This window comes from Aythya ferina (genome assembly GCF_964211825.1).
Source record: "Aythya ferina genome assembly, chromosome: 25".
NCBI classification, from domain to species: Eukaryota; Metazoa; Chordata; class Aves; order Anseriformes; family Anatidae; genus Aythya; species Aythya ferina.
This window is the reverse complement of record NC_140323.1, coordinates 3,031,720-3,057,551: the sequence shown is the minus strand read 5'-3', so window position 1 is coordinate 3,057,551 and position 25,832 is coordinate 3,031,720. Positions and strand designations below refer to the sequence as shown.

Genomic DNA, 25,832 nt, shown 5'->3' with positions numbered 1-25,832 from the left:
TCTACCACGTGTGAGTGGTTATTTTGGTAGAAGCCCAGGCAGTTCCCTGCATGCTCAGATAAGGGGAATGAACATGGGCAGTCAGCAAGAGAAGCTGGTGAGTGAGCTGGTTTGAGTCAGTGGACTACAGCAAAGTGGTGCCTCCTTTCCCTGGAATTAACTTCCAAAGTGGAAGAGCAGGCACTGCTGGGGGGTATGGCCTCGAGTATGTGATGAAAGATCCTGTTAGGGCAGAGAGCAAGCCCTCATGCAGGAGTCTTCCTCAGCGTAGGTGTGTTTGGTGCATCTGGCTGAATTGCAGCAAGAAGAACGCTGACTTCTGTGGTCTTCGGTGACTTGGAGGATACAATCTGGTCAGTTGATAAATCAGCAGTGCCTTTCAGTGCTATTTTCTGAGGCCTTTTCACATGAAGCCTTTGAACATCCTCTTTTGGAAGGATGAGTCTTTTTATCTGCAGGGGATTCACAGCCCATCCTCCTGGCTGGGCAAGATGGGGATGGATTGACTCTGGGCAGCACTTGGAGCAAGAGCTGCCCACTTCTACACCTCTCACCTGCAGCTGGCTGTTGCAGGAGGGGACTTGGATTGTCTCAGGGGATGGCCGTGCTGGGCAGGGAGAGGCAGCCTCCATCAGTGCTCCTCCCTGACTGCACAGCCAGTCCCATCCCTCCATCTCCAGGGAGAGGTGCTATAGGACTGCACAGCCCTCCAGGGACCATGCAGAGAGGGTTTTCCAGAGTCTGCAGGCCAGCAATACCAGCTTCTTCAGAAGCTTGAGACACTTCAGAGCCCTGCCATCCTCCACAAGGCTGTTAAAAGAGCTGCCATTGGCATGTCTTACCACTTCTTAAATTGCTGGACTTCCTGGATGATGAGATTAGAGCAGGAGTAGCCGTATGTTCAAGGGTCCCGTGGCAGTCTCAGCCCCAAATCCTTGAGGATGATGCCCTGCTGTAGTTTCTCATAGCTTTGATCAACATCACCGCATCTGCTTCCCAAGCCTGTGTTCCCCTCTGCTCCTACGTGGAGTCCAGGTGCTGTTCTGGAGACGCAGTTCAGGAGGCAGCTGCTGTGTTGTGTCGCAGCTCCTGGGGGCAGCCTGCCGGGGAGAGCACAGCCATGGCTAGCCTCTTGCATGCCCTGCTGTGTTCCCTTTGTGCCATGCTCTCAGCTCTGGCAGCGTGGCTGCAGAATGGAGAGCTCTGGCTGAGGTCTGGTTTGCATGGGCCAAGCCCTGTGCTCAGTACCCCATGGGCAGCATTGTGCACTGCAGCAGGACAGGGGCTGGGGTTTCACCTAGGTCCAGCTCGATGTCCTGTTCCAGGTAGGAAAACTCAAGGTCTAACTCCTCCAGGCTGCTTTCAGTCTCCTGTGCCTCCCTTCTTTTTCTCAATCTCAGGTAAGAGCTATTTTTTCTCTCTTTTCTACTGGTTCCCATTCCCTGTCGAGTACACTATGAATTGGCAAGCAGGGTGTGAAAGAGCTGGTGCTTGCCATCCCCAGCCCAACCTCGCAGCGTGTTGCAGCCACGGGGCGTCCTATCCATGCAATTGCACTCGAGTTTTTGGGGGAACAGCTGGCTTTTGTGATGGGGATGAATTTGGCAGTGATCATACAGCATTGCCCATTTCTGCAGGAGGCAGCCCCAGAACAGAGCATCCTGTAACACCTGAACCAGCCTGGGCAGGGAAGGATGCTTTGTGCCGGAGGATGCTGGTTTGGGTGGTGTCCCTCCTGGGGAGGCTGAGCGAGGACCCAAAGGGGTGGCTTGCAGGAGGGGTGGCTCTGTGGTGGGGTGCAGTGGGTCAGAGCCAGGGGTGGGATTGCCTCAGTGATGCTGGGAGCAGGGGGAGGCTGAGGATGGGTGTGCATGGCTTGCTGGGTGTGGAGGTACAGAGGAGCTGCTCTGCAGATCACCTCTGCTTCTTTTGTTGAAGAGAAATAAAAAGAAGCAGATCTCTTCCCCAGAGGGACCTGGTGGAGGAAGGGCGGACATGGGGTGGGATGGAGGACGAGCTGGACACGTTGCTTTCTGACTCTGTCTTGGATCTGCTCTGGCTGCAGCTTCCTCCCCTGGTGTACTGGGACAGCCCGTGGGCAGGGACGATGCTCCCAACAGGGGCTGCTCTACTTCTGCTGCGTTCCCAGTCCTAATCCATTACCCGTGCAGGTCTGGGGTACTGCGGGTTGTGCAGGTGTCTTCACCCTGTCTCTCTGGCCCTGGAGGTCCCTTATGCAGTCTGTCGGTACCTTTTGAGCTGTAACCTTCTTTCTGCATTAGCACAGGCAGTCTGTTGATGGGTTGGAGGGGTGCAGGCACTGACAGCTAACGTTGTCTGGGTTTGTCACCCTTAAATACTCCGTGACGCCTGGCTGAAGCTCTGCTGCAACTGCAAATGTGAAGAAGTAAAACTGGACACGTCTGGAGTATTTCTAAACCCGCCGCAATCAGGCCATGTATCAGCAGTGATTCAGCATCTGATGGGAGTCCAGCAGCTGCCCAGTCTCAGCTGAGCGTTTGCTGTGATTTAGGCGGTGGGTGCGAAGCTCACCCAGCAGGGCACTTCCCAGGCACGCTCTTTGTGATGCCACGCTCACAACAGAGCTGTCCGAGCGGCTTCTGTTTGTAGGCACTTTTCCTGTGGGCAGCACATCGAGATACACAAGCTGCTCAAGCCGTGTCTCAGCCCGAGGGGACCTGTTGGGAACGCTGGCAGGGCAAAGCCGGATGGAGGTGTTGACCAGACCGTGTTTTCCTGCCTAATCTTACTTCTGGGCCTGATAAGATGAAAGAAAAAAACACCACCACAGCAGGGAGGATGTTGTTAGCTGCTCGCTGCTGAAGTCAGGTGAGGTGAGCGCAGCGAGGACTGGATCTCCATCTCTTACCACTCAGCGTGGTCTGTGGGCCATGGGCATGCCATTAAACCAAGCGGTGCTCTATCTGATGGAGCTCACCAGGATTCCAGGAGCTTTATTTTAAGCCAAGACACGCAGGCAGCACCAGCTGGTAAAGGAAGATGCTGTGTGTGTTGGGTTTCTCTGACAGCAGCCTCGGGAGGTGCCTTGGTTCACGGAAGAGATCCTGTTAAGCCATGAGGAGCTGGGGGTTTTACACAAAGATAAGGAAGTCATTTGAACATCTGTGCAGCTCATTTGCTATACTTGTTGTACAAAGGTTCATCAGAGACCTTCAGCTTCACCCCTTTCTCTCTGCCCAGCCCCGGTGCCTCCAGAAGGGGTCAGACCTACCCGACAAGCTCAACCAAAAAGGACCATGGTGGAATGAGACCCAGCTGAACTTGCCCAGGTTAGCAATCTGTAATGCACTTGCACTGGCTGACGCCTGCTTCTCTGAGCCTCGCCAGTGACACTGGCTCCTCCTCACCCTCGGCAGGCACAGCCTTCTCCAGCAGATGCACATTTACATGACAGACCCAGAGGCACTGACCTATGGAGTCCTGTTACCCTGCAAATGACATTTCCTCTCATTTGCTCACTCCCGTGCAAGCAAAGCTGCTCTCTGACCCAGCCCAAACCCCTGGTCTGAGCAACGCTGCTTCCTCCAGGGTGGCCCCAGTAGCTGGGGTTTTGAGAGCTGTTGGCTCGTGCAGATCTTTGTTTTCGGTGCCTACAGCTCTGCCTTTCTCTCCCACTTGCCTGCACGCAGCTGCCTGCAGCCCCTTTGCCAGGACAGCGGCTGCTGCTTTTGCTGAGCCCTTCACAGCCGTGCAGGCAAAACAAGATTTCACTGCCCTCTTTCCCTTCCTCGCCCTCCACACCACGGCTCCTTCGCTGGCAGCAGCAGCCACCCCGGCTGCCCACATCTCTGATGTAAGGCTGGCAGCGGGCTGGGGTTGTTTTGCTTCCTCCTGCTGCCTGCCTTTCCTGTGCCTACACCCGGCTCTTGGCTCTTCTGCCTTGGTGTGGCACGTAGTGGCCTTTGTTCTCGCCCGTTGCATGGCGAGCAGATGAAAGCCGACCGTGAAGCATAATTTATAGGTAGCTTGAAACACAGTTTTGGCAGGGCAAAGCACGCCAAAAGATGAAGCAATGCCTGAGGAGCTGCGCTCATACTGCTTATCAAATGATGCTTGAAAGGCTCGGTAATGCAAGAGGAGGGTTGAGTTGCTCAATTCCAGCAGAGGATAAACTGTCTCTATTAGAGGGACACGTGTTTGGGAGCAGGGAGCTGATAGCTTGCTTTTGAAAACCCGTCTGGCAAGGCAAATCACACCTTAAGGAGTCTTGGTCCAAAGGGTGGCGGGGCTGCAGGAGGGCGCCTGTGCACATGCCCCAACAGGGCTGCTCCAGCTCCCCTCCGCCCTCCCAGAGCACTGGCATCACCACCTCTAAAACAATCAAACGTGAGCAAGCTTTGTGCTGGTGATCCTGAAATCTTTGTGCAGCAGGACCTCGGCGCTGTCACACCTCACACCATCCAACCGCTGCAAAAACCTCAGGGCTGAGCCAGCCCTGTCCATGTGGCGTGCAAGGACCACGCACCCCGTGAGCTTCCTTTGCCTCTTTTCACACTGGTTGTATCGTGGATGCCCAGAGCATCCCTGTCAGTGCTTGTCCCTGCTGTCGCTGCCATGATGTGCCGCTCTCCTGGCTGCTGGCCCTCTGCAGTGGAGGGGAAGGGCTGGGTTGTGATGTTGTAGGGCAGGAAAGAAGCTCAGAAAGTCCCTTGGTCCTTCCCCTGCTCCAGTGCAGGACAGCGTGACCAAGCCCTGCTCAAATTGTCCGTCTTGTCTTCAAGACTTCCAGTGCTGCAGCATCCCCGTGTTGTGGGAACACGAGGTTCTTGCCCCATATCAACAGCAGTTGCTTTATTTTTTTCTTTTTCCCTTTAAGATTCCTTTTTCAGCCTGCTGATAGTGGCATCAGCTGTGAAACCCTGGGACAGTGCTGAGCCTTTCGAACACTCGTGTTTCCCACGTGGGAAAGGCCAGGTACTGTGGGAAGGTGCTGTGGTGCTGCAGAGGGTGGGGAAATTGGGGTATGGGTTGCTGGGCTAGCTGGTGGGTGCTTTAAGGAAATCTGGACACACACACGGATTAACATCTCAGCCAACCCAAAACTTTCTGTGATTTTCCCCAATGGAGGGCAGTGACACGTACATGCATGCGGTAGTTTATTGCACCCCCTTGAAAATGTGGGATGGCCCTTGGCAATGATGTGTCTTGCTTGGGCAACCTAGAAAATGGTAGGAATGGTCACAAAAACCACAGCCTGCTTTCCCTGCACCAGAGCCTGTGGTGCACAGGATGCTCCTGCATCGATGACTTGGTTAGTTGTTTCCACAATAAAACCAGGAGAGGTGTGCACCGTTCTCCAGCAGCGGGGCAGGGGGCACGGGATGCGTTCCTATTGCCCTCATTGGTTTTGAGTCATGGCCAAGACTTCAGACCCAACTGAGGGCCGAGCACTGTCTCAGGGGATGCTGCAGCTTCTGCCCTCGTCTCCACTTTGGATTTGCCAGCTGGTGTCGCAAAGTCCCTCTGTGGTGCCCGGGGCTGCTCAATGCGGAGCAGGAGCTCAGCCAACTTGCTGGGAGGCTGCATAAATCATGTCCTTAAACCAAGGCTGTGTGGAGTGCGCTCCTCCTCTGCCCCGAGCCGGGTGTCGGAGCTGGGTCAGGCAGCCCCACTCATCCCTGGTTCTTCCAGGACCAGAGTGGCTGCACATACAGACAGGAGCACAGAAATTTAGCCCAGTGTTTCAACCCATTTCCAATAAGGAGGTGATTTTGCATGAGGAGGCAAAAGGGACTAAGAGGTCATGGAAGGATCAGCATCAAGCACACAGGTATGACTTTAGTGGGTGAACATCACCTCGGACATCTCCTTGCCCTGTCTCTATCACTGCTACCCAAAGACTATTTGCCTGCCCAGCTATAAATTGGCATTGGAAACCATTTTTCCCCATTTAGTCTGCAGGTGGACATGTAAATACCTGTCCACATTGAAACCCAACTCACCACAGACTCTTCCTGGAAAGCAGACACAAGTGAAACATAACCCATCCATGACACACAGATTAGCCTCACATATTGTCTCGAGATAAATTCGCCACTAACCACTAGTGTTAGAGGTTTTGCTGTAAAAAAAATGGTACCCTTAAGAAATAACATTAATAGCACAACTCACATAAATCTATTAATTGGTGCTTCTATTCATAGCAATTTTTATTAAACAAAGCTTCATCATTTATTTAGGAAAAGGACTGAGCTTCTAGGTTGTCAGGTTCATCCTTCAGGACTGGGATTATGATCATCGTCCCCCCTTCCTGGGCAGGGTGTTTGCGCAGCGGGATACCCAGCTCCCAGGTCCTACCAGGAGACCAGTTGCCAAAGATTTGGGAAGGGCAAGGCTTCAGCAGAACTGGTGAGCTGGGAAGGAGGTCGTGAACCATTGTGGCAGCTGCCCTTGCTGTTCTGGCTGCAGCTTCTGACAGATCTTTCACTTCTTGGTCTTCTCCTGCCCCAGGAGAGGAAGAGGTTCAGCTCACACGTGCCCATGAACCCAGGCTTGTGCTAACCAAGTTCTGCTGGCTGCACAGTGCCCGTACAAGCAACGCTTTCCTTTCCCGGTTTATTGAGAAAGCCTGAGCATTTTATCTGTGCTGCCTGTGGGCTCAAGAGTCCTCTTTCATGTGGAGAGACGGGGATGGGACCAAAGCTTTCTGCTCGGTCACTTTGGCCTTAGCAAAGACTTTCCGTGGGGCACGGGGGTGCCGCATCCAGCAGGAAGCTGCAAGCTCCTGCAGCACCCCAGGCTAGGACCTGGTGCGCTCGTGTCACGCGGTCTGCAGAAACGGACAGCGTGATAAAGATAAAACCACAACCTAAACGTAAAGCCGCAAAGCCTTTAACGCTAGGCTGAGTGCATCCATCTCATATCCATCTTTTTGCATTTCTTTTGAGTTCCCATCGGCCTGGGTCCGTGCCAGGTGGTGAACTGTATTCTGCCAAAATGTGATTGCAGTCTCAAAACTGTGGGAGTGCCCATCGTTAGCTGTGGACACCTTAATTGCAAAGAGCTACTGCTGAGTATGGGAAGCACAAGGCAGTGTTTGGGAGCAAGGCTCCACTCCTTGGGGATGTCCTGATCCCACCCAGGCTCTGATGACCCCAGGGACTGCAGGGACATTGCCACAGCCCCGCATGTAGGTGGAGGAGCATCTCCAGCAGCGCACTCCTGTGCATCACCCTGCATGTGGCAATTAGGGGTTGTGCAGCCATTGGAGCCTTCCCAGAAGCAGAGAAGAGGATGGGGAAGCAAAGTCCTCATCAGCAGCTGCTTTTCTTTGATGTGACCAACACAGTTCATTGTCACCCACTGTGTGTCCTGGTGGGCAATACCATTGGGATTAATGCTGCAGGACACTGTGTGCACAGCACCAGCCCGATGTTTTCATCCAGGCAGGACTTGTGTACATTGACAGCTGCAAACAAACCCTCCTGGAGTTCAGGTAGGAAAAACCTGGGCCTGAAGAACCAACAGTGAGATCCCTGATAACGGGTGATCCCAAAGCTTGGGCTGCCCCGTTCCACCCCGAGAGAGGACGACCATGCCTGTAGCACACAACCTTGAGCATCACCTTTGTGCTTAAGCCAGGATGAAACTGATGGGACTCCCCGATGCAGGATGTGGAGAGAAACCAGACCCAAAGCTCTGCACCGAGACGTTGTCGTGGAGGGCTGGGAAGAGGCCCCAGCAGCACCTGCAGCTCCCCACGGAGCAATGGCACTGCTTGATGTGCGTAACCCCAAGCACTCACCGCCCTCCTCCGCACCCACCTGCACCCCGTGTTCCCCATCTGCTCCCAGGGGACAGGCTTGCGATCGCCTCTCCTGCCCTCCCCCTGCCGCAGGTTGCTTTAATGAGTCGGGTGACGCTGGGAAAGGTTGCTAAATCATTACATAAGCTGGTCTGCGTGGTGTCCTCCCCCAGCAGAAATGCAAGGGGATTTCACAACGCCGTGGAATCAAGGGCATCCTCGCGCCATCTACATGCTTGTTCCCTTTCTAATTTTGGCCCTGTCATCTCTGTTCCTTCCATGGTGGGAACACACGCTCCCTTCCCCGCAGCGTTTCTGAGCTGGGTCAGGCTGGTATGAGCACAGGGAGGCGAGGAGTCCGGGTACCTTCTTGGATGAGATGTGTGTCTACCTTCTCCGCTCACACCTGTGTGGCTGTAGTCGCCTCCCTGAACCATCTTATGGTGGGCACAGGCTCCAGCTGTCAATTTTTTGCACAGTGTGTTCATACCTGCCTGGCAGCATCGCCTCTGGAGCAGGTCTCAGGACCCTCAGAAACAGAGCAGAGAGCTGAAGCTAGGGAGAGGCTACCACAGAGTGCCACCAGGCCTTCTGGCCATGGGCAAGTAGGGTTCGCTGTCCCTTGGTCACCATCAGCCTGCAGCAGGAGCCCAGCCCATCCTTGCTGGGGGCTGGACATCCTCACAGGCAGCCGGGAGACCCCTGCCCTGAACCTGTGTGGCTGGACATGGTGGGGCAGCAGCACGGCACAGCTGTGGAGAGCAACCTCTCGTTCATCTCAACAGCATCACCTAGCAGGGCATCCCCTTCACACAGATGGGTGAGGAGGAGCCGGAGGAGCCTGAGCTGGACCTTGCCTGGCAGAGAGCACTGGGTGGAGGTGGCAGGACACCAGCAGCCCCTCGACCGGTTTGGTAGAGGCTCCTCAGGTGAGATGGGGACACGAGGAGGTGAAAACTGGGCGGGCTGGCCAATCTGATGGAGGGGAGCGCAGATCTGCTTCCTTCTCCGTCACCACCCTGCCCTCCCAAGGCGCCTCCTTGGTGCCTGCTCCCAGCGCTGACCAGGGCACGTCCCTTTTTAGCCCCTGGCAAGCCTGCAGAGCCCCCTGAGCTGTAAGCAGCTCAGAGCAGTGATATTGCTGCTCAAGTATTGCTGGGACCTGGCAGGGGGCTGCTTGGCGGGGGCTGCCCAGGTGTAGGGCAGGGCAGAAGGGACGACCTCCATCCTCAGCCTTATGGTGCTGAGTGTGGGCACCTGCAGGCTCCTGCACAGAGCAGTGAAGTGCTCTCCAGCTCACAGATATCCTGCTATGCTTGTGTCGCTTTGCCTGTGCCATCTACCAGGAACAGGGGAAGAAAAAGCAGGAAAGCAGGAGCCTGAGCCCCTGGAAGTCCAACTGACAGCAAGGGCCTGACCCAGGTCTGGGTCTGCTCTGCAGCCCCGAGGTGGTCAGGAGTGGAGTACAGGACCCAGGAGGAAGGGCTGCAAGGTTTGGGCAGGGAAGGGAAAGCTGAAAGGGGTCTTACAGCTCTCTGCAGCTACCTGGTGGGAGGGTGCAGAGGAGATGGAGCCTTTTGAGGTGCATAAAGAGAGGAAGAGGCACCAGGAGTGAGCTGGGAGATAGGACATTCCTCTTAGATACTTGGAAAACAAATTCACCGTGAGAGTCACCAAATATTGGAACAGAGGCTGGAGAAGCTGCTGGATTTCCATTAGACCTCAGCTGGACAAGGGCTGGAGCAACCACAGCCAGGCTGGCCCTGCTTTGGGCAGAGGGTCGGTCCCCCAGCCAGAATTATTCCAGGTGCCTGTTACAACACACCCCAACGATGCGGGGATTTCATTCCCAGGTGTTTTATCTCCGTTACGCAAGGCTTTCAGCTTGGTGCATGCAGCCTTGCAGCTGCTCCGTGTGAGCTGTCCTTCCTTTTTGTGGGGAAAGCGGGGTTCTCCTTCCTTTTGTCATGTAAGCTCCTATCCACAGTGGGAGACCTGTGGGGCTCGGGGAGGTTACCAGCTCTGCCGAGGGCCCGGCTGTGTCTGCACCACCCCAAAACCACTCAGTGCCATGTGTGCGAGGAGCCCAGGGAAGGTTTTTCTCAGAAACACGGTGTCCGCATGTCTCAGCAGGATTCTGCACGGCTCTCCTCAGCTGGGCTGCTCCACGCACGCTTTCAGCTGGATCCCGGTTCCCCTGATGGAGCTGAGCTCTCCATCGGCCCCGTGGCGCTTTGTGGTCCCACAGAAGGAGAGCCTTTCATGAGAGGCTGAGCGAAACTAAGGCTTTGTGCATTTGAAGAGCAGGTTTTCTCCTGGAGAAACCTTGCCAGGCTCTGGGAAGTCTCAGCTGTGCTGGGTGAGGCTGAGTCACCCCTCAGAAAATGGCATTATCCTGGGAAATGCAAGAAATTCCCAGCACCATTACCTCTGTCCCTCTTGGTGACCACCCACCCCAACGAAGAAGCAACCCCAGGTGATAAAAAGTCACAGTAGGGAAGTCCGTCGGCAATTTGGGGGCTAGCTATTTTATTTTTTATTCAAGCTAGATTTAGATTTTGCGGTGATCTGTAGACACCTTCAGTTCAGGAGTGCCTGACAAGTTTGAACAGAAAACCCTGCACCACTCTGGGAGCAGCATTGGGCCAGCGAGCCCTTTGATTGCAATCAGCGAGTTGGCAGGAATCCCAGGAACTCGCACAAAAATGCTTTGAAGAGGCCAGATGCACAAGGTGTGTCCCTGTGAGCGTGTGGGGTGCGGAGCAGTGATTCACGGCATCGCCATGCGATGCTTGGTGCGTGCACATGCAGCCGCTGGACCGCAGCGAAGGCCCCCGTCTCCCTCCGATCACCAGCTGCTTTTTTTTTTTTTTATTTTTGTTAATCTCCCCAGTCTTTCACCTATCCTGCTCCAGATTTGGCACAGGTTTTGTTTCCCTTTCAGCCTTCTCCTGTTGCTGCCCCGGTGCCTGCGAGCTCCAGACAGAAAGGCAGACAGGGAATTTGCTTCAGGCGCTTGCAGATGCAAGCTCTGCTGCACTGGGCTTGCTGGGGATGACACTCACCGTGCCCTGCTAAGTAAGCATCCCCAGCCCGTGATTCAGAGCAGAAGCAGCAGTTTGCATAGAGGTGCAATAAACTCCTTTATTTAAGTAACTTTTTCTCTTTTAGAGATGGGATTGGAGTCAGTTGCAGAAACCTGGGAGATTCCCTCCCTTGGGCTAGACTGTGCAAACTCGCCCCGAAGAAACCATTGTTTCTTGAAAGCCTCTGTAAGCTCCCTGTCCCCAGCTCCCCAGCCCAGCTCAGCGTTTTGGGCGAGTTATGAAACAGGGCAGATGCTGGAGCACAGCATTTGTATTATCCGCCAGCAAATGACTGGATGTGATAAACACTTGGCTCTCCCGTGCAGGGACAGGGTGAGGGCTGTTCCTTGCCGTGGGGGAAATGACATTACAGGTTTGCAAGAGCTGGGCACTTTGTTGTGCAGAAGCCATCTGACGCTGACAGCCTGTCATTGATTTGCGAAAACATCGTTTGGCATCGATAACAAGCGTTCAGGAGAAACAAGTAGGACACAGGAAAGCAACACCCAGGTATTGCTTCGCTGTTCCCTATCCAGACTGGAAGCGCACAGATGTGTCTCCACTCTGAAAACAAGCACAGGAGAAGCAGAAAATCCTCCTCCGTGTTCCTGGACATTGACAGAGGTCTTGGGCAGCGCTCACCCAGGCCAGCCTCCCCTGGGCCTGCCCTAAATGTCTGAGTTGTTTGGGTGATGGAGCAGAGCGAAGCTGCTGCATCGCTTGGGTGAGACGTTGGGAACCTTGGGGAGGGGAAGCCGAGGATAATTAGGCTCTAGTTGCTCTAGGTCTGAGTCTCATTAACAGAGTTTGGGTTTCTGCTGCTGGGGTTCACTGGAGAAGCACCCTGGAGCAGCAGCAGGTGTACAAAGCTCACCCTACCTAGGAACACGCCCCGTGCTTCCTGATATTGCTCTTGTTCCCATGAAAACCAACGTGTGGCATTGCTGCGGCCACCTGCATGTTCACAAACACCAGGGAAACACAAAACCTGATGAATGGGAATGAAATAAAGTGTGTTCGGTGTCCTCCTGCTGCTTTCGAGGAGGGACCCAGCATCTGTGAGCTGCCAGCACCGGGTCTAAGGTCAGCTAGACCCCAGGCACTGGTCCCTTGAGGGATGGAGGAACCCTCCCAAGTCCTCTCTGCTGTGGGGATTTTTTGGGAGTTTTGTCCAGCAGTGCAGAGGAACGTGGTCCTCCAGCCGTGTGTCCTTGTCCCATGCCCAGGACCTGGTGACAAGGGATCCCAGGGAGCCTCTGTCCAGGGCGCCCTCCCCTTGGCCTCCCTCCTGAAGGGGTTTGTGCCTCTCCTCCTCTATCAGCCTCTAGTGGCTCGGCAGGAGCTTTGCCAGCACTTGCTGTGAAACTGAGTCCCCCAGCACCGGGGGGTCTGGTTCTCTGCAAAGGACTCGCTGCAGCCCGGCTTGGCAGAGAGAAACCTCTCCTTCAGAGTCACAACCCAGCGTGTGATTTCTCACATAGCCAGGTTCTCTTGTAGTCTTCTTGCTAAAAGTCCTCGCTTCTTCCACGCTGCCCCAAGCCACTTGCAGAGATTGCCCCAAAGCTTTGCCGGGTGCCTGTCCTGATTTATACATGGATTTTATACTGCTGCTGCCAAAGGGTCCACGACCTGTGCAGGCAGAGGAAGTTTTTGCACAGGGAGAGCTGGACAGAGGGAGATGGGAGCATCTCCGCGGGGCCAGGGTGGTGGCTGGACCCCTGTGGGACTGGGCATGGTGGGCAGTGTTGTGCCTCTGACCCACGGCATGTGCAATGCTGCCTCTTGCTAACAGGGCTGTCCCCAGGCTCTTGGCACTGGGACACCATTTCGACCCATCTTAAAACAAGAGAAATAACGCAAAACAAGTTGAGCGGGCTGCACGGGAGCTCCTCCAGCCTATGAGCACCGTTTCCTAGTGAGACGCACAGCCCCATATCCATGGCCCCGTTGCGAGGGGGCGCAGCAGTGCCCAATGCCCACCCCCAACCCCCTTCCCACCCTTCCCCTCTCCCTGCTGGGACCCCCCCAGTTCGGGGCAGAGCTGGGACCAGGGCAGCAGAGCCGCGTGCCCTGCAGCGGCGGCGCGGGGGCCGCGAACGAGCGGCGGCGGGGAGCGCGTGGGTGTGTGCAGGCAGGGCTGTATATCCAGTCTGGCAGAGGGTGTGCCTGCTCACACGGCGGGGAGCCGAGCCGGGAGCAGGAGCCCTGAGACACCCTCGGCCGGGGGACGTATGGCAAGGAGGGGCTCGGGAGATTAACGCCAGAACGAGACGCGTTCGCTGTCGCCTCGTGTCGCGCGCGGTCAGGTGCAGTGCAGCCCCCTCTCCCCCCAGCCCCGCGGTGTGCAGCCATGATTCACTCTCCACTGAAGACAGCGTTGGCATATGAGTGCTTCCAAGACCAGGCCAGCTCCACGCTGGCCCTGCCCTCGGATCACAAGCTGAAGACCAAGGGCACGGGGAAACAGCGGGTCCAAGAGCAAGTGATGATGACGGTGAAGCGGCAGAAGCAGAAGTCGTCGGTGTCGTCGAGCGTGGGACACTCCAACCGAGGTAACGCCACACCGTGCGGTGGACAGCAAGGGGTCCCCTTTGGGACCAGTGCAGGTGCTGTGAGCTTTTGTGGGGTCAGAGCGGTTTGCATCTATAACAGGGTACCCAGGACAGGGGATGCTGTGGTCTCTTGTGTGGGCACGGCGCCGGTGCAGTGAGTCCATCCCTGGGGCTCTGGGATGTGTCTGCGCCGTGCTGCTAGCTGTTTGCTCCCTGGCCTTGAAGCTGCCTAAAAGCTTTGTGAAACTCTTCTCGGCAAGTGTCCCCTAGGAGGGCTTCTCCTCCAATCTCATCCCCGTCCTGCAGGCAGCCAAAGCCACCAGCATCGCAGCTCCACCACGCCATGGGGCTGGCAGCACTGCGGCAGGCAGGGAGCAGGCAGCTCTGCTACGCACAGGGCATGGACCTGAGCTCCAGAAGCTCAGGCTTTGCCTCCAGAGCTCCCAAAGTGTCCCCCATTTGCAGGCTGAGCCTTGGGGACGTCCCGGTGTGAGTGGCAGGAAGGGGGTGAGAGGATGAGAAGTGTCCCTTCCTTACCGCAGTGGCACAGTGGGGATGCTTCGCAGTCCCCTCCGTTCTGCAGAGGGGTAGAGCGGGGTGCAGGCATCCAGCTGCTCCACCTCCACACACAGAGTTTGTACAAGCCCTCAGCTGAGTCCCAGATCTAGGTTTCCTATAGGAACGCCTTCCTCTTCGGCTTGAGGCTTGGCAAATTGTTTTCTTCTCTGTCCTTGCGTCTGGCGAAAGCGGACTTGGAGGGCAACCCAGCTGTCCCCAGACAGGAGCTGCAAAACCAGATGGGCGCAGCAGCCACAACACAAAACCTCCCGGCTCTCAGTGGTGCTTTCACCAGCAGCTGTAGCGAGCTCGCTGCTCTGGCTGGGCTTAATGGGAAGAGCAAAGCCTGAGGCTCTGGGGGATGGGGGCTGCTGGGGCTGGGACCGAATCCTTCAGCGTGCCTGGGGAGCGCAGTGTGCATGGAGGTGTTTGCAGGGAAGCTGGGTGAGCTGGGCTGGTCTCTGATGGCTCTTTCGGGGACTACAACTCGGTGGCAGCTTTTCCGAGCTGGATCTGGAGGCAGACTCCAGTGCCAGTGGGGTGGCACGGTCCAGACATGTTTGGGGCTGGTGTGCCAAGAGGCGCTGGGAAGGAGTGGAGGTGGCACTCCCGTAGGAGCCCTCCTGGATGCGGGCATCGTAACTGCTGCGATAGAGGGAATAGAGAAGCTTCATGGGAAAGATGTGTGTGATCCAAAACCTCTGCTTTCTCTCTCTTTTTTTGCACGTTTGTGGACATGGACTCCTGTGGGTGGGTGGAGGACGGGGAGAGGAGAGCTTTCTTCTGCCACCAAAATGGCAGGCGATGGGAGATGCAAATCCCCGCCTCCCTCAGGAGGGTTTATTGCTTACGGTGTTATGGTGCCAGACCTGACCAAACAAAATACAGCCCAGGATGAGACAAGAGGCTCTGGATGGGGACTGGGGCACCATCAGCCTCCCTTAGCAGCAGGGGGTTATACGAGGGGAAGCGGGCAGGGGGACATCTCCCACTGCTGCCCATGGGGAGGAAGGAAGGGAGGCAGAGGGGGATTATTCTGCTTGGAGAGGAGCCCAGGTGAAACCTCTGGGAAAGAAATAAAGAAAAGCAAATTCCCAAGCTGCCCGTCTCCGCTCGACAAGCTCAAGCTAAACCCCTCCTCCAGACACTTTTGGGAATGTCTGGGAATGGGAATTGCGTGGAAATGTGCAGCTCTGGTTTCTGCGTCCCAGGGAAGCTGAGTCACATCCAGCTCCCAGCAGCTGCCTCCCAACATGGGGCTGAGGCCCCGTTCCCACCGTGGGGAGGCTGGGCAGCACCGAGGTCCTGGTGCCCCTTTTTAATGGTTTGCCCTGGGAACTGCTCCTTCCATGCATTGCTGGAGGGACTCCCAGAAGGGCAAGGAATTCCTGTTTATTCCTCATCTTTTCTCCTGGGTGGGAGCCTGAGAGGGTCAGGCTGAACTTCCAAGGGGCAGTGTTGCATCATACTGGTTTTTACTGCTGTTGGTCTGGAGGGCAGCTGAGCAGACCTAGTGAGATGCATGAATGTCTCCTGCAAACAGGCTGAGGGGCTGCTGGGGTGGACATCTGCCACGTGCATCCCCGTATGGTTTCTCTGAGATGCACCTCAAGCTGGGGAAGTTTTAAAGCCCCTTGGTAAATGGTTGAGTGCTGTTCCTTCTGTATTGACCCAGGTCCAGCTGTCAGTCCCTGCATGTTGATAAGTGGCTTGAACAGGAGCTGAAGAGCAGAGCAGAGCTTCCCCCAGCATCCCAAGTGCCTGCACCCGTGTATGTAGGCTGGGGACATGAGCATGTACCCCACTTGCACACAGCAGGGATGGGACTAGTGAACCATAACTGTGCCTCTTTAGAGGGAGCAGATGTTCCCTCAATGTCCTTGACACCTACCAAAAATCAGTTGGTTAACTGGAGTGCAGCAGGTCAAGGCAGTGAGGCTGCTGTCTGAAGATCCTGGTGTCATGCACAAGACGTGGAGCATTGGCAGGAGAAAAGGCCGAGCTGAACCAGTTCCTCCTGGCCATCAGCACTGATCTCCCAGGTCCTCTAGCTAAAGAAAAGCTTTGCCAGTGCCTCGTCATGGGCTGGCGAGGTGCAGGAGTGAGCAGGGATCTGAGGAAACCCAGACTGAGTGTCATATCCACTAGTGTCGTGGCTGAGCCGCGAGGCAGAGGCTGGCTGTGGTTGAGGGAAACCCCACCAACACCTAATGGGGGAATTACTCTGATGTGCACGGAGGGCATTGCAGACAGTCAATGTTTTGACTGCTGTTACATTCCCCTAGCAGGAGATGGGTCACTGAAAGCTCCTCCACAAACCTTTCAGGTTATTGAGTATAGGAAGGAACTGCCCTTCTGCTCAAAGGCCAGGAGGCAGAAATGCAGCCTGGTCATCCCTGCACAGCTCTCAGCTGCTGGGATTCCACCAACACTTCTCTCCTAGCAGGCATCCTGCTTTGGGCTTCCCACAGGTCCTCTCCTCTTACTACTTTTTTCCTATGTTTAATCATCCACATTGTTTTAAGGCTGTGCATGGTTTATTATTTGACTTGTCTAGCCTGCGCTACCGGTGACGGGTTCTTGTCTTGCCTTTCCCTGCCACAGATTAATATTTATTAATATGCCTCCATTGCCACAAAACTCCCTGTTAGCTTTCTGTGTCCGGCTGGAGTCTTCTACTGTCGTGCTTGAAAAATGGCACTTGTGACATAACTCTTCCTGCCATCAGCCTCCTAGCTTTAAGGGCTGTAAAGTTGTCTTTGAAGAATGTAAAACACTGATTAAGAGGGACATAAAGCTCAGGCATATTGTGTTATATCAGCTCTTACTTCGCTCTGCAATGATTGATAACAGAGGAGGTTTGATAACAGAGAGAGGAGGAGGAGGAGGGGAAGGCTGGCATGTAGTGGTGCTCGCAGCAATTAAGCAAAAGCTTTTGCAATCCTTATCTGTTGTACTTAGCTTTTACAGTCGTGAGCTTTCCCAACGAAGTTAATGGGATTTAGATTGACCAAGTCTTGAAGGAAATGCTGTGGGGCAATGGCATTTCGGGGGTGGGAGAGGGGTCCCTTTGACAGCCCAGCCAGAGCCTGAGCAGCCCTCAGACAGCTGGGAGGCTGTGCTTCCATGAGCGAGTCTCTTCCATGATTTTTCTGCCTCTATCCCACCTGTTATTTACCACTGATGCAGTGGTTTTAATCGGCTCTGTGCCTGTGCAAGTGCAAGTGGGTGCTTCAGAGAGCTAAGCAGCAGCTTGGATGCCAGCAAATGGGACACAGGCATAGCTAGGAAACAACGTCAGGAACTTCATCATTGCCCCAGTGAGCAAGTCCAGCCCCTGCCAAAGTGATTTTTTTATGTTTTGTTTTGTTTTGTTTTGTTTTAGTATAGTTTACTTTAGTTTAATTTATGGAGACAGTCTGTTTTACCCCAGGGTCTCAGACGGACCTGTGGCCATCCTGTATGGTCTTTACCCATGCGGTGGCTGAACAGCAGAATATCCTCCTCTCCCCTAGGGGTGGTTATACACAGCCAAGCTGCCTCTCAGGATGAGTCAGGCAGAGAACTGTGTAAACTTACAGGACAAAACAAAGCCGATGTTTTCTTCAGCCGCCTCCATCATAAAATCCCCAGGTTCTTCCTGGCCTTCATACTGAGCTCTCCAAGCAGCAGAGCACGGTGCTGGGGTGGCAGGAGCACCTTCTCCAACCAGCAAGGCAGCTTCAAAATGCCTTGAACGTTTGAGGCTTTGTATAATTATATATTTATAACCTCTTGTGTGCAAGTTCTTGGAAGTGAAGTCTACTCTTCAACAACCAAAGAGCATAGACCTGCATGAAACTCCCAGCCTCTTGAATTTGTCCACTGAATGGTGACTTTACAAGGAAAATTACGTGTGCCTGAACTGGTTCGTTTTTGGCTTTTCCTTGCTCAACCCCCAAGTCTTTAGTGCTGTGCTTGACAGGAATGGATGCTGAGAAGAAAAGCATGGTCCCGGGGGGACTGGTCAGGTTAACCCGTGAGTCACACCCAAAAACACTTTCTTCCATTTAAGGGTGCTGTTGACTCACAAACAGCATCAGGAAATTCCAGCCTGCAGACACATTCTGTTTGCACAGAACAAGAGAATGACTGTGGGAAGTAATTCCCAGGAAACTGCTATGGGATTGCACTCAGAACGCGTATCACCTGGCACAAACTTATCATCTCAAGCCCTGCCTTGCTTCTGCTGAAGCCCAGTAGTAATATCTGGAGGTTCATGGGAAGCTACAGGGTAGGTAAGCAGTAGGTGAATTCTGCCCCTGAATTGTACCTCCCTTCTTGGGTCGATGGCTATTTCCTTCACCCTTAAACACAAGTCCTGTGAAGCTTAATGTAAATTAAGCAATCAGTGCTGGAGAAATATTAATAGGCATCTTGGAACAATGCTCACCGAGTCTATACATTTTATGGAAAACGAGATCCTGTAGTTTTTTGCACAAGCATATGTTTGTGAACCCTCTCTGCTGTTGCTTATTCTGCATTCAGTGGTGTTCTGCAGATGCTGCCATCCATGCAGTGCTGCTCCTCTCTCGTTGACAATAGAAAGAAAATCTCATTACTTATACTGCATCTATGGGGACGATCTTCCTGAGAAAATGCAAGAATTTTTAGCCACGTACCAAATCAACATAACAGGTTCTGGATGCCTCAGGCAAGGCAATAAATGAGACATATTCTTAGGATCGGTGGCTGTAGAAGACCTGAGTGGCTTCAGGGCCTTTGTGGTAGAGTTTATCCAGTTTATCTAAGAGATGAGTCTTATCAAACCATCAGAGATTAGGATATTTCTGACATTACCCACCAGTTTAGGTGCATAACTTGAGACAGGTAAGTCCTGATTTTGTAGTTTGTTAGACATTCAGAGCTTTCCCTGGAAGTTAATTGGGGTGTAGGGTTTGCACTTCCTCGTAACGGGACTTGGGATGCCACAATTATTGAGCACTTTTGAAAATGAAATTTAAATGACCTTAAACTCTTTTGGACCATCTGAAGGGTGTTAAGGGAATTGCAGCTTGGAAAGAGAATGAGTTGTTCTTTTTTGTTTGTTTGTATTTTTTTAATTATTATTATTTTTGTCATAGTGATTAAAGCAGCCCTGTGTTCATAATGATGGAACTTCACACATTTTCAGGAAAACAAAGTATAAACAGAGTGATCTTTCAGAGATTGGTGACAGAAATTAAAGGCAATGCTATTTTGCTTTTTTGGTGCTCGACTATTTTAGATCCTCAGGTGTGTGATCATCATTTACCAATCACATTTGTTATTTACAACTTACTGAATTTAGCAAGCCTTGCTCACACTGTTCGTATTGATCTCATAATTAGTCTTCAGACCAGGAAAGCATTTCACCCCAGACAGACTGGCAAAAGGGTTGGGGTGGGCTTTACCTTCAGAGAAGAGGCGAATTTTAGTTACCTCCAAGTCAGAGTAAAGGAGGCGAGTTTCAGGTTCAGAGCTTCCAGAAGCTCCAGAGCTTCTTGAGTGGCACAAAATATCACCCCATTCCTCACATATAACAAAGACCCAAGATATCAGCCAAGTCTTTGGCCCAGTCTGCTCTTGTCCACTTGTGGATTTTATGGCACTATTTTTATTTTTTTGTTATGGTCTTTTGTACTGAAGACCTTTGGGTGTTGCTCACAGTCTGAGGGCTGGAGTTTCTAGGGGCTCTTCAAAAAGGTGCTATGCTTAAAGGTGCACCCACTGGGACCACTTTCTCCTACTGATGGTACTTTTTCAATTTACAGGTTCCATGTATGACTGTATAGCTGATGGTTATGGCTATGGGACATCCCGAGGCAGCTATTACGCCAAAACCCAAACAGGAAACAGCAACTGGGGGTATCCGGTAAGCTACTCTTTTATCTGGGAACTGTGGCATGCTCTTGGGGTAACCTGCACAGAAAGCAACCTCTAGCAGGAGAAGTCATGTGGCAAGGTCACAGCACTTCAGAAACTTGCCGGAGAGAGATTGTGTATTGCTATTTTAGCAAGTAACTCAATGCTGTGGGAGAGGATCAGGAGATGGAATCAAGGGGCGACAAGGACCTTATGTTGATGTTATATGTGGCTGGCGATTTTACTGTGAACAAGATTTAATTTGGTCTCATGGATTAGTATCCCACCAACACAAGATGTCTGTAGCTGTCTGACGGTCATAGCTTCAGATTGGTCCACCTCAGTTAAAGCTTGGAGCACATCCATTGCTCACGTGGAACAATTACAATTTTTATTTCCATGCACCAAATGTTATGTGAACAAAATCAAAGCAGTTGGTTGGGGATCATAAGGGAATTTGCATCATTTGCTGCTCCCACCTAAACGCTACTTCAGTCTCTTTTTAGATACTCCCTGAACTTAGAAAAAAAAAGTGCTTCACTTCTCCCATTCTGTTTTCCACTGAAAATGTTATATTACAGATTGCCAGAAAAAGCACTTGTAAGATTGTACTTGTCTTTCTGCAATCTGAGTGAACACATGCTGCAGAATGGCCTTGGTGACAGACTCCTGGTGCACTGGGAAGCACTCCAAACCACTCCAAAGTCTACCGGGACTGCGTGTGCTTGTGTTCCCCCTCCACCTAGGACCTGTATTCTGTTCTTCCTTGGTTTTCATCAGCTATAAAGTAAAAAGCGCAGTTCACAGATCTGGGATTTGAATACAGGAAAAAGAAAGGGCTCCTTTCAACAGCTGCGGGACTGTAAGGCAGCTCCCTGTCAACCTTCAAAGGTTTAAACCAGGAAAGGTGCTTATGTTGGCTTCAAGCACAGAGACAGAGGAGTGAAGCTTTTCCTGTTAGCTGCCAGATCCTCTGCCTGTTCACAGCATCTGCATTCCTCAGCTTCAGAAAGATTCATCTGTCATCTCTTTTAATGGCCATGGTGTAGCATGCTTTCCTCAAGGCAGCGATAACGTCACTTGCTAGGTTTGATGCTTGCTGCATGTTCAGTAGGTGGGCTGGGAGCAAGGGCATGTCTTTGAAATTTTTATTTACACTGTCTGTCAACTCAGTGTCAACTGTCTGTCTGTTTCAAAGTCTTTTGCTGAGCTGTTTAAATGCCAGACAGTGATATTTCTGCCTGGTGTAAGGCCAAATGAGTAGCAGTGATGGGTCAGAGCGGGGGGTCCACCTAGCTGAGTATCCTGTTTCCATCTCAAGGGTGGGGATGGACCCCTGCAGAAGGGTCTAAGCATGGGAAGAAGGCAGTGGTGCTTCCTAGAGTGTTTTCCTGGCCCCCAGCATTTTGCAGCTGAGAGGCATCCTGAGCCAGAGCTGGAACCCCCGAGCTTCATGGTTGTGCTGATTTGTTTCCATGATTTATTGCTGTTTATCTGTTGTGGCTCCTGAAAGAAGCGTGTTGTGCTTTGTCTAAGCAAAACTGTTCTGTTCCTGCTATCTGGTGGTTTCTGACTGGTCTTTTGTTAAGGAGAGAGGAACGAAGCCGTGGCTCCGCAGTTGCTCATGCTACAGCACTGGCAGCATGGCACTGTGGTCAGTACTGCTGGTGTCAGTGCTGTTGTTTAATTTTGTTAATTCCTGGTCTCCTTCCCAACCATTAGAGCAGCAGGACAAATGCAGACTAGTTAGAAATGCCAGCTGGCTGCCGGGGATTTCAGTCCAGCACTGATCTTGCTGTGTTGGCTTGCATGAGGATTATGAAGGTCTAATAGATGCCTCTGCTGGACACCACAGAGGACACTGCACGGAGCAGTTCAGTCACTTCTGGTTCACCACAGACTTGTACAGCTCATGGCTTTTCTCTGAAAGGCTCTCCTGCATTTATGGTGGGGAAGGCCTTTCTCTGAGCCCAAAGTGTCTTACCAGCCTTGCATTCCGGAAATTTTTGGTAAAGGTCTTCAGGACCTGGGCTACTTTAGAAAATGGGACTGGGATTCATGAAGGATTCACAGTGAAATGAGTCTTACAAAACTTCGTCTATCTGAAAATCAGCCATTTTGTCCTAACAAGTTGTCTAGACTCCTCCCATAGCCAACAAAGAGAGAGGTACGAGGAGGTGATTCATCTCCTCTATCGGGGAGATCTGTCAGGTCAGGATGAATCAGCCCCTCTGGATGCCGAGCTCCTGCCACCGGGAGCCGGGTCGGAGCAGCCACCTGCCAAGCAGACGGCTGCACTCAGGGGCGATGAGTCCCAAGTGCCATTGGCACGCTGGAACTTATAACCTCAAGCCTAAATCTGCCTAACAAGCCTAACAGACGTCAGGCTCCCCAGCCGCACCGAGGAACCTCCTCCATTGTGCTTCTTCCAGAAGTGTGTTAAGGGTTTACACACAGCCAGTACCAGCTTCCAGCTTGGGTTGCCTTTATTTGAACTTGAAATCCATGCAGGTTCTAGGCATTCTGAAAAATATTTCTTTTCTGTAATTCCCGGATTGTAAGACAGGGAAAAGAAGATAAAGCAAATCTGTTTTTGAAGAAAAGGTTGCTGGACTTCTCTCCTGGTGCTATGAATGTTTCTGCGAAGTCCCAAAGGCCTTTGAGATGCACAGGCAAATTCAGACATTTCAGGGCAATTACCCAGTAGAGGGCCAGGAAAATTGCTTACCCTTAATGCTTCTGAAATTTAAAGAATGTCATAGGCAATCCATGTGCATGTCACTGCTTCACAGCACCTGCAGCTCAAACTGCCTTTATCAGTGGCTGTAAATGACACAGCAAGGAGGTATGTCATCTGCCCTGTCCCACCCGCAGCTCTTAAAAATTATTATCCCTGACTTACTCCTTTTGTCTGGTTTTGTATCTTACTGGAAATCTCAAGCTTTTGCTTCTGAGTTTTCTTCCCAACCTTATGAGATACTGGTGTTCAAATATTAGAGCAAAAGAAATTATACAAAAGGCTTCCTAAAATTGCTGTTGTCAGCTCTCTCTGGATCGGTCAGCAGTTCTGCGAAAAACCTTTGACTTGCCCATTATTAAAGATTATTTTCTGATTATTCCCGCTGCAGAGTGCCTTGTTCATAGCATCACTGTAAGTAGCTTTGTAATGAGTAATTGCTAGCGGTGTAGGCAACAGAGAAGTCAGTGGGACTGCCCCTGGGGGCAGCACAGCAGGACCCCAGCCCATGGATGCACCATTCCCTTGTCTCACATGCAGCCTGCAGGGCTGAAGTCCCCTGCCCCATCCACACCGAGACCACTGTGGGATGCAGAAAATGGTGGGCTGCAAACCTCTCTGCATTCGGCCACCGGTCATGGTTAGCTTGAGCCAGGTGCTGTTAAGCTCGGAAGACCTGTAGGGACGTTTGTCACCATGCTGACGATGTTAAGTTGTGCATGGCCAGCAGCTCCCAAAGCCATGGGAGCACAGGAGCTGTGCCCAAGGACAGGTCCCTCTGAAGGTGCAGAGGTGGCCCTGATTTATACGGACAGACCCTGGAGGGCTTTGAGTGGGCTCAGCTGGGTGCCCGCAGCAGCGCGGTTGTGGCAGGAGAGGTCTCAGCACGGGCTGACACCCTGGTGGCACCCAGAAATGGGATCTGTTCAGCACTGGGCTCAAAGCCACTGCCACAGCCTGGTGTGCTGCCCACCCCACCTGCAGTCAGCTTTGGAGATGGTACCCAGAGCCTGAGGAAGGAAAGGCCAGGGAAAGAGGAGCCAGGATCACGCCATCAGCAGAGGAGACCCTGAGGGGCTTCGTTCCCATCTGCCTTGTGCCTGGGTCTGCTCTTGGCAGACAGTCGGGGGGTCCAGATGCTGGACAAGATGCAGAAGCACACCAGGACACTGTGCCACTGCCTCCACGGGGAGGAAATCTGCTGGCAGGATCTGGCCAGTCCAGGGGTGCTCCTTGGGTGGGTGGGTGCAGGACGAGCAGCTCCTCATCCTCACCATGGGCTGGGGCTTGTGAGTTACATCTCAGGGAGCAGCTCAGCTCCCATCCCGAGGAATATTTGGCATCTCTGCTGCTGTTGAAGCAGTTAAGAGAAGTTCCTGATGCGGAACAGCTGGGGACCAGTGGCTACTGGGCCACCAGGGCTCTGCTGCCCTCAGCCACCACCAGGCTCAGCGCTGCACTGGCGTACCCAGCTTGGTTTCTGCAGCAATCACGTCTGCTGTGATACCAATGCCAGGCATGCATTTTGGTGATCCCATGGCACAAGACACGGTATGCAGATTCCTAAGCAAATTTATCCAGGAGAAAGTTGCAGAAGTTTCTCTCCCAAATGTGTTGTCTGCATGAGCAATGTTGGCCACAAGACGTGCCCTCCCGCAGCTCTTCTAACAGGCAGGGGCACTGCCTGCTGCCCCTGGACAAAAATCCTCCAGCTCTAGCAGGAGCTTTGTCCCATAAGAATTTCAGGATAAAATTTGTCATTTACTTGAGAACATGTTTAAGTTTTTTTTTTTTTTTTTTTTTAAGAAAATAAAATAAAAAATAATAATAAAAAAAAAAAAGGAGGGAGTTAGGCAAGCTTATCAAAGGATTTATCAAGGCTTTATAGTTGCTGCACATCACTGCTTGGTCAGATCCTGGTCTCCCTGTGATGTTTCCCAAGAGGCTTTATGCTTTGGAGTAGCTGGATGTTACCTTCCCTAGCCAGAACAAACCAAACCATCTTCTGCATAAAGAAGCAGATGAGAAGGCAGATGGGATGGCAGCATCCAGGAGAGGTGGGGAAAAATGTTTCAAAAATGGAATAACAATGCATTTGCTGGTTTTGCAATTTTTCTCCCTGCACTGGAGTGCGTAGCAGGCAGCAGTGAAAGCATTTCGCAAGTAGCATCAAGAGTTTTCCCCACCCATCATTCAGGGTGGGACGCTGTCATGCTGCATTGCCTGTGCTTTGCCCTGCAGCCTGGGAGAAACCTGCTCTTGACGTGTTTATTCGGAGTCCTTTACTTCTCTCTGTCTGCTACTCTAGAAACAAACAAATTGCAAGGGAAAAAATTAGAGCTAGGTAATGAACTGATCGCGTCCTTAGATGCAGAAGTCAGAAACACCCAGTTATCTGGGAGGGCCTCCGACCAGGACGCGCAGCAGGGATCCGAGCACAATTCTGCACCGAGCAAGTCAGTGCCTTCCTCTGTGCTCCAGAGGAGAGGGCCTTTGCCTCTTATACAGAAGATTTTCTGGAAGAAAAGGCAGAAAAGGACCCATAGTCAACGACTGAAATAAAGACATTTTGACTTTCTATCTGGCACCATTTTTTTCCTGTTTGGAACAAGAGGCTGGAGACATTTATTTATTTACCTGTCTGGTGTGAGCACTGGGTGTCACAGTTAATGCTCCTTAAGTGGGCATTCATCTCAGACTGAGAGCTGGTGCTCCAAAGCGCTTATTAATTTGAAGGCATTTCTTTGCTGCTGCCAGTGAAGGGAAGCACTTAGTCTTTGGGCCTGATAAGAGCACCTGTGTGCTATCAAGGGCTCATCTTCACTTCCTTTCCTCCCCGTGCCTCCCCTCCTTTTTTTAATATGAATGAACGGCTCCCAAGGCTTGGCCTCAAATGTACAGACTCGTTTCAGAGTAGGGAGGAAAAGTTCAGGCTAACATTTGGGATGCTGCACGTGAGCAGCATCCTGCATCCCAGGAGAGACCTGGAGAGCTGCCCTGACCTCTCAGGTCCCATGGGAGAAGGCTTGGTGACAGCCACTGCTCTTCTGAAATGATTTCTTGTAGGACAGAGGGAATCACTGCTTTCTGCCTCCACCCTGCTTTGAGGGAATTCCTTGTCTTTTCCAGCATTTCTAAAGGGTGGAGGTGTGGACCTGGCCCGCCTCCCCTGTGCAAACACCCACAAGCAGTGGGCAGATGCAAGTCAAGGTGTTAGGAAATCTGGGCGG

The 25,832-nt window shown here is 52.5% G+C and overlaps 1 protein-coding gene across 1 annotated transcript in view; it reads left to right on the top strand.

Moving 5' to 3' along the window:
* Positions 1-8,637: 8,637 nt before the first annotated feature.
* The window catches only part of PKP1 (plakophilin 1), a 48,204-nt gene continuing 31,009 nt past the window's right edge, over positions 8,638-25,832 (top strand). The window contains exons 1-3 of the mRNA XM_084497789.1: positions 8,638-8,715; positions 13,206-13,424; positions 19,775-19,875. Of these exons, the coding sequence (XP_084353915.1) occupies positions 13,223-13,424; positions 19,775-19,875 (303 nt within the window). The 5' untranslated portion in view covers positions 8,638-8,715; positions 13,206-13,222. The remainder of the gene's footprint in view (positions 8,716-13,205; positions 13,425-19,774; positions 19,876-25,832) is intronic.